Genomic DNA, 9,005 nt, shown 5'->3' on the forward strand with positions numbered 1-9,005 from the left:
CCGAAATGACAATGGATATGCTGTTTCTGCTTCAAATAGAAAATACTCAGGATGGCTATGGAAAACAGCTCACCACCAAGACCGAAGAAGAAACACAGCTGGCTGGCATATGGGCCCTGAATGCCCAAGAGAAGGACCAAGAGCACTATAATGCTGAGCACCAGCCAGTGAGGTACAGTCCAGTAGACTTGGCACGGATTCGTATGTCTGCGTGGAAAGTTTGATTATCTTAAAAGTATTGTATCCTTCTTCGCTTGTTGGATGTCAAATATGAGTCGAACCTTATGACCCTTCACTAAGAGGAAAAAATTGTAGAGATATCATACCTGTCCTCTGTATGAAGCCCTACTGTAGTACTGAGGTGTAAATTGATGATGGAGGATTTCTTGTTCAAGGAAAATGGAGATAGGCGTGACTGTCAAGCGTTGATGGGAGGGGTTATCTTCAATGTTCATCAGAGTAAGGAGGAAGTGGCAACATGACTAAAATGCACGGTTTTACCAACACTGCCATAGAGGGGACCATTGATAAGATCTAGGTCTAGGGTGCTGCAGTTGGCTTCAATGAGAGCTTCTAAAACAGCTAGCTTATACAGGAGAGGGAGCAATGCCATGAGCTGTGCTGCAGACATCGTGGTATAGTGATTATTCGCTCTGGCTGACATGCTACAGGTCAGTTTACTTTTATCATTTTGGGAAAGTTCTTTTGAAGTTGCTTGCATTTATATACCATTGAATGTTTTATGTTTGTATAAATAACAGTGCGACACATCCAGGAATTCAGTTCTGTTCTGTTCTGGCTCACTGTCGATGTTAATAATAAATGTGTGTTCAGTGCTGTACTTGATTCAAAACCTTTCCTTCAGATTTGTACTTGATTGAGGTTACGCTGTGACAATATTAACAATAAAAATGTATGCCTAGTTCTTTAATACTAGTTCGTGTATGCTGCCAAAGATCCCATTTTGTTATCTTTGTTTTATCGCAGAGCATTTTTTGTTGTGTTGCCTTACGTGGCTATTAACATCACCGCAATGTATCTTCTGTGTTACTTATTTGCACAAACTAGCAGACATGTTGAAATAATTAATGCGAAAGAATAATAAAACTACTTTTCTTCTTTTGTGCAGGAATTGTCTGGATTATTGTACATTTGTCAACTATTTCATGTTTGTTATATACAGGGTGTATACGACCCGGGACAACCGGGAGATCCGGGAAAAACCCGGGAATTTTTTCATCCGTGAGAAAACCGGAAAAAACCCGTAATTTTTTAGAATTCCGGGAATTTTTCGTTGTTTTAGTTTTCAGTTAAATTTTTTGTAATTTTGACTGGTAAGAACCGATACTCTAACAAAGGATATTACTGTATCGCGTTACTGCAGAATAATACTGCAGCATTAAAACATGAACGAGAGAAAAAACGAAAATAAAACTTAAATTGCGAAGAAAATGCGCCATATAAAATAACACAGTGCTCGTACAAGCGTCTGCCAACAGCAAAATGTGTCAAAGGCTTTCGGAAGACTATGCAATGCTTCATAATTTAACTAGTTTCTCGGTAACAAATAAGTAAACTACCGTAAATAGCGTATAACTTCATTGTTTTAAAACAGATTTCAGAAAAACAGCGTAACTTTATATCAGAAACTTGCTTATATGCATTTGTTTATAGGCTTAATGCTCGTAACGTTTTTGGAGAATCAAACTTAAAGTATCTCGTTTAATTGTCCTTTTCTTCATTCCATCGAGTGAAATATATAATAAATAGCGTATACCTTCATTGTTTTAATACGGATCTCAGAAAGACAGCGGAATTTTAAATCAGAAACTTGCTTATGCACATTTATGATTAGGCTTAATTCTTGTAACGCCCTTTTTTTATTTTCGGTAATTTAATTGATTTATTCTAGCTAAAGTATTATTTTTCCCATGAGTGAGAAGTTCCTGACTTGCCGTAGACTTGTTAGTTCCGGGGTTTGGTGCGATGGATGCAGTAGTTTTTTTCATTGGGGGGGGGGGGGGGGGGCAGTGGCGTGGTAGTCGGGGAAATGGATCAGGCTCATCAGTGGTTATATAGAATTTGCAGCAGAGATAGGAAGATAGTGGAACAGGAGGGGAAAATTGCTGCCCTTCAGGCTGAGCTAATCAGGCTAGGGAAGATCTGGACAGGTTGAGGAGGGAGAAGGGCAAAGAGAGGTGGGAAGAGGCAACAGGTAACAGAAGGAACAGGCCTAGAACTAAGTCTGACAGTTTTGTGGTGAATGTCAAAAATAAGTTTGACCTGTTGCTTCAGTTATAAACTGATGAGCCTCAAGCAGAGGTAGGTGTAGACAGGACACAACAAACTTTCAATAGGAAATTGAAAAAGAATGTAGGAAAGTCATCGAAATGGAAGAAAGTTTTGTTATTAGGCAGTTCTCATGCCAGAGGTGTAGGCCAACTTCTGCAGGAGGAATTAGGACCAGAATACCAGGTCACAATTTTTTTCAAACCAGGTGCTAGTCTGGATCAGGTGACAGAGGATTTAGGTTCGCTCTGTAAAGGATTTACCAGGGAAGACACCGTGGTTATTGTGGGAGGGCCAGGGAACAGCTTCTACAGAGATCCTGGGTACAGTATAGACTGTGACCTGGTAAAGATTGCGTCGGTATCGAGACACACCAATGTTGAATTTGTATCTGTCCTGAGACGCCATGACCAGCCTCATTTGGACTCTTCTGTTGGGAGAGTTAATTTGGAGTTGGAACGGCTGCTTGGGTCGGGTGCGGGGGCTCATATTGGTGTGGTTCCTGTTGATTCTCTCAGTAGGTGGGACTATACCAGGCACAGCCTACATCTCAACAGGAAAGGGAAGGGGAAACTGGCTGGGGTAATAGCAGGAAATTTAAGGGGGGGAGGCACTGCCATGAATTGTAAAATACCAGTGGTTACAGGTGTTGGAGCAGCACCTTTTTTAGGATAGGTAAGACAGAAAGATGTCAAGTTCTACGAGAGGTCAGGATTGAAACAAATCTTCAGTTTAGGATAGAAATTAAACAGCACAATTCTAGCACATTGGATCACCAATCACAGCTGTCAGTTATAAATTTTCACCAATCACCAGAAATTTTATCTCCACCAAGTTGTATCTCAGTCCTAGGTAATTGCATTGATGAATTAAAATCACCCAACCCAGCTGACATAATCTGCCTCTCTGAACACCAAGTGACCACTGGTATAGGAACTAGGCCTAAGCACAATGAGAAATCAGACAGGAGAGTACTGCAAATGTTAGAATAAGGAAAGGTTCTCGTACAAGTACAATTAAAAAAAATGTAAGTATATTTCATCAAAATATTGGGAGTTTAAAGTATAAAATATATGAGCTTCTGGTTTGTTCAGAAGATTTAGAAGCTGAGGATGAAATAGATATACTATGCCTGTCTGAGCATCACATTGTTACTGATATGGATAAGGTAAATGTAAGTGGATATAAGCTCTCTGCACATGTAATGAGAGAAAATATGGAGAAAGGAGGCGTTGCCATATATGTCAAAAGTTATCATTGTGCAAAAAGTATAGAAACAAAAAAGGTTTCTGTAGAGAAACATATAGAAGCATGTGCCTGTGAGCTTAAATTAAATAAAGGCACGTTTATAATTGTAGCTGTATATGGGTCCCCACCAGGAAATTTTCATATATTTCTGAAAAATTTGGACTCCTAGTTGTGCTATCTGGCAGACAGGGGGAAGCAAATTATTATTTGTGGGGACTTCAATGTAGATACTCTGAAAGAGGGTAATAGGAAAAATGACCTTGAAGTATTACTCAGTTCTTTCAATTTGACACCCGTTATTGATTTTCCTACTCGGGTGGTAAAGGATAGCAGCTCACTGATAGATAACTTCTTTATAGACCAAGATAAGTTTAACTAGCTCAGCTAAATGCTCAGCCTGTTGAGAATGGTCTTTCTGATCATGGTGCACAGCTAGTTACAATATATGACATAGCTCCATTCAGCGATACTAAACAGTCCTCCAAAGTAGTACGTTCAGTCAATGATTTAACAATTGCAAGTTTCAGGGAAAGCCTACAGCAGTTAGACTGGGATGAGGTGTAGCCGTGAACCTGATGCCAATTTAAAATATAATTTATTTCATGACATTTTTGTAAATGCACTTGAAAACTGCTTCCCCAAGAAAATAGTTCAATACACTCGTAAGAAACCTTGTAACAAACCATGGCTTACTAAGGGTATAAAAATATCTTGTAACCGGAAAAGGGAAATGTATCTGACAGCAAGAAAGAGTAGTGACCCAGAAACCATCAAACATTATAAAAACTACTGTGTTACATTAAGAAAAGTTATTAAAAATCCAGGAGTATGTGTATCATGTCTGAAATCAGCAAGAGAAACAGGTCAACCAAGAGCACAGGAAGACAGTATTACCATCAAATTGAATGAAAACTTTACGAACAAAAAGTCAGAAGTTGAAAATCTTTTTAATAATAATTTTCTAAATGTTGTGGATATAGTAGGATCCAGGTGTTCATTAGAAGATGCTAGGCTGTTAATGGAAGAGGCCATACCTATGCAATTTGATACAATTGAAATCTCGCCCACTTCTCCCTCTGAAATTAGGAAAATAATAAACTTGCTTAAAAGCAAAAACTCACATGGAATTGATGGCATTTCCAGCAAAATACTAAAAGCTTGTTCTCAACAGATAAGTAAGATTCTCAGCCACCTGTGTAATAGCTCTCTGCAACAGGGCATTTTCCCTGATAGACTGAAATATGCTATTGTTATACCTTTGCATAAAAAGGGGGATAGATCTGATGTCAACAATTACCGTCCAATCTCCCTTCTAAATGCTTTATCCAAAATTTTTGAGAAAGTAATGTATTCAAGAATAGCTTCACATATCTGTAAAAATGAAGTATTAACAAAATGTCAGTTTGGTTTCCAGAAAGGTTTTTCAACAGAAAATGCCATATATGCTTTCAACAATCAAATTTTGAATGATCTGAATGAATTGGGATTTTTTGTGATCTCTCAAAGGCTTTTGTGTAAATCATGAAATTCTGCTAGACAAGCTCAAATATTGTGGCATGAGTGGGACAGTGCACAAATGGTTCAATTCGTACCTAACTGGACGAGTGTAGAAAGTTGAAATAAGCAGTTCTCATAATATGCAAAGATCAGCACATTCCTCAAACTGGGGAACTATCAAGAATGCGGTTCCACAAGGGTCAGTCTTGGGTCCTTTGTTGTTCTTGATATATATTAATGGCTTGCCATTCTATATTCATGAAGAGGCAAAGTTAGTTCTCTTTGCTGATGATACAAGTATAGTAATCACTCCTGACAAACAAGAATTAACTGATGAAATTGTCAATACTGTCTTTCAGAAAATTACTAAGTGGTTCCTTGTAAACGGACTCTCACTGAATTTTGATAAGACACAGTACATACAGTTCCGTACGGTGAATGGTATGACGCCATTAATATAGACCTTAATCAGAAGCATATAGCTAAGATAGAATATTCCAAATTTTTAGGTGTGTCCATTGATGAGAGATTAAATTGGAAGAAACACATTGATGATCTGCTGAAACGTTTGAGTTCAGCTACTTATGCAATAAGGGTCATTGCAAATTTTGGTGATAAACATTTTAGTAAATTAGCTTACTACGCCTATTTTCACTCATTGCTTTCATATGGTATCATATTTTGGGGTAATTCATCACTGAGGAGTAAAGTATTTATTGCACAAAAGCGTGTAATCAGAATAATAGCTGGAGTCAACCCAAGATCATCCTGCAGACATTTATTTAAGGATCTAGGGATATTCACAGTAGCTTCTCAGTATATATATACTCTCTTATGAAATTTGTTATTAACAACCAAACCCAATTCAAAAGTAATAGCAGTGTGCATAACTACAATACTAGGAGAAAGGATGATCTTCACTATTCAAGATTAAATCTAACTTTGGCACAGAAAGGGGTGAATTATACTGGCACTAAAGTCTTTGGTCACTTACCAAATAGTATCAAAAGTCTGACAGATAACCAAGTATTTAAGAAGAAATTAAAAGAATTTCTGAATGACAACTCCTTCTACTCCATAGAGGAATTTTTAGATATAAATTAAGGGAAAAAAACAAAAAAATTATTAAAAAAACAAAAACAAAAAATAAAAAAAGTTGTTATATTAACTTAAGTATGTTGTTAAATTAACTTAATTATGTCATGTATTGGAAAATTTGACTCGTTCCACATCATTATGAAATATCGTATTCATGATCCATTGAACTAGAATTAATCTAATCTAATCTAATCATAACAACAAATTGCCTCCGATAAGCGTGACGTTACAACTGTTTACATTAGACTCAGGCTAAATTTACTCTGCCCGCGATGCGATGCCGAGCCGAGCGGAGCGATGATGCGCTGAAATCGCGTGACAATGAGCAAGCTTGGTTTAACAGTGGCAACAAAGTGGTGCCCGTTTAGACTGCAGGCTGGGCCGAGCGATGTGATACGGTGCGATGAGATGACTCCGCTGAGTCGCAATCGAGTTTGTGTTCCGCGCGAGTGTTTGGAGCGATTGCTTGTTTGCGCTTGGGTCTGGAGTAATTGCTTGCTTGCTTGCGATGGACGTCGAAATAGTATTTAACAATGTGCGTGTTGTGGAACCAGAAAAATAAATATTACCACAATAGGGATTTTGTTCGTCAAGCATGGAATGAAATAGCTTAAGATTGTGGAACAGATAGGAAGTACAAAAAAGTGAAATAAATTGCTACAAGACTCCAAGAAATAAGTAACACAAACAACTTCGTTTATTTTCTAATTTTAATTGTGTATAGATACTATTACAGTATTTTGATAATGAAATGACGTTCACGATAGTTACAGTATTTGATAATTTCAACATGAAATATATTTGCATTAATGACTGTTGACATAGTTTTTGAAGGCCTCTCTGACACTCCTCGCTCTTCTTGAAGCACTACTGTTTGCTCTGTCATTTTGGAAGCATGCTGCTAAGGCACTGTGTTCTGTTATGTCCTGGTCAACAGACAATTGAAGGGAAATGTCAGGCCCATCTTTATCGATTATTATATTGTGCAAGACGCAGATGCACTGAATAATAATGTCTGCATGTTCTACAGAAGTTTCAATTTCCTTTCGGAGAAGACGCTACTTGCTGGCCATAATTCCGAAAGTGCGTTCCACCACCGTTCTAGCCCTCGATAGCCTCCTGTTAAATAACCTCTCTTCCTCAGTCAGTGACAGTCCAGGAAAAGGGCGTATTAAGTTTTCCAGTAGTGGAAAGGCTTCATCTCCAACCAACACTAATGGGGCTTTTACTGAAGTACCTGGTAGTTCTTTCGGTGGAGGCCAGTTTTCAGTTTCGTTCAAAATATTATTGTACAAGTTACTTGCTCAAAATGTGCCACCGTCTGATTGCTTGCCATAGCCTCCAATGTCAACTGCTATTAATCTGCAGTTAGCATCGGCTCTACAGCTAGTAAAGCAAGCTAAAAATATTTTTTGTAATTGTAATACATTGTCCCAGAATGAGGGGGACATTTAACCCGAATTTGCTTACCATCAATGACCCCCACACAATTCTGAAAATTCCACTTGGCATACATGTGTTTTGCAGCGGTTTGAAGCAGTGGTATAGTAGGAGAAGGCAGGTGTACAGGGCTCAGAATTTCACATATTGTGGCGCACGTTTCATGCACACATTGTGCGACTGTAATTAGACCCATCCGAAACGACTGTGACAGTGCATGGAAAGACATCCCAACAGACAAATATCTGAAAAAGAATGAAGTGTAGGATCTTCGTAGGATTTGCAGTTAATGTGCTAAGGACAAAATATGTATTAAGTATACAGTGTACTTAAATATTTACGCATATTTTCACGTCTATATTTTCAGGCGGGGTACTGAAGAATAAATGGAAGAACCTACGTGACACTTTCCGCTCTGAACTCAAAAAAACTCGTGCTGAACGTTCGGGAGACCAAGGTGGCCTGCCGCCTTTCCAATCCAATTGGTCGTGGTACGAGCTAATGACCTTCCTGACTGACATAATGACGCCACGGAAGACGAAGACTAATGTTCATCACAGTAAAAGAACAGCATCGCAACACGACGACGTACCATTCTCACCAGCTCTTACAGAGAAAGAGTGTGTTTCACCTGATGAAACCAACCAAGCCAGCTCTTCAAGACTGACTGTAAGTTCAGAAGCCTCCTCCCTCACCCACCCTACACACAAACCAAAACAAGAGATCCAAGAAATCGACAAACTCTGAGTTGCTAAATATAGAGAAGCAGAAGTTGAAGATAATTGAGCAGCAAATGTCGAAATCAGAAACGCAAGATGACAGCTATCATTTTGTAGTGCGTTTGCTGCCAGCAATGCGAAAACTATCACCAGCAGCTCAGTTGAGAGCCAGGATAAAAATTCAGCAGGTTTTTTTTGGAAGAATTGGAGCAATCAACCATTTCCACTGCACATTCGTTGATGTCACCCTATGCACCGGAAAATCCAGTTGAAATCGTAATTGCTGGAAACCCGTAAAATGAAATAGTCCTTTCTGGAATTCTACCTGATGACATTGTTATTTCAAGCCACCAAGATTCTGAAAACTTTGATACTTAAAAGAGAGTGAACCGTGATGTATTTTACTTCTCATTGTCAACTACGTCAAAATTTATTAAAAAAAAGTTTGAATCTATCACAATTTGTAAATTTTTCGTAATAAAATGATTGCTGTAAACTTAATATTGTGTACTTACCTGATGGTGACCATAATTTTCTCTTCAGGGGTAATAGCCATTCTGCCGGCCGGAGTGGCAGAGCGGTTCTAGGCGCTACAGTATGGAGCCGCGCGACCGCTACGGTCGCAGGTTGGAATCCTGCCTCGGGCATGGATGTGTGTGATGTCCTTAGGTTAATTAGGTTTAAGTAGTTCTAAGTTCTAGGGGACTGATGACC

At 38.7% G+C, this 9,005-nt stretch overlaps 1 protein-coding gene across 2 annotated transcripts in view; it reads left to right on the forward strand.

Moving 5' to 3' along the window:
* LOC126416046 (uncharacterized) overlaps positions 1–8,792 on the forward strand; it is a 116,680-nt gene extending 107,888 nt beyond the window's left edge. For both annotated transcript variants that reach the window (XR_007575403.1, XM_050083516.1), the window contains one exon: positions 7,940–8,792. Coding sequence is in view for 1 of the 2 variants with exons in the window: in XM_050083516.1 (XP_049939473.1) it covers positions 7,940–8,319 (380 nt within the window). In the remaining variant the exon portion in view is untranslated. The remainder of the gene's footprint in view (positions 1–7,939) is intronic.
* The last annotated feature ends 213 nt before the right edge of the window (positions 8,793–9,005 follow it).

This window comes from Schistocerca serialis, chromosome 8 (assembly GCF_023864345.2).
Source record: "Schistocerca serialis cubense isolate TAMUIC-IGC-003099 chromosome 8, iqSchSeri2.2, whole genome shotgun sequence".
Lineage (NCBI taxonomy): Eukaryota > Metazoa > Arthropoda > Insecta > Orthoptera > Acrididae > Schistocerca > Schistocerca serialis.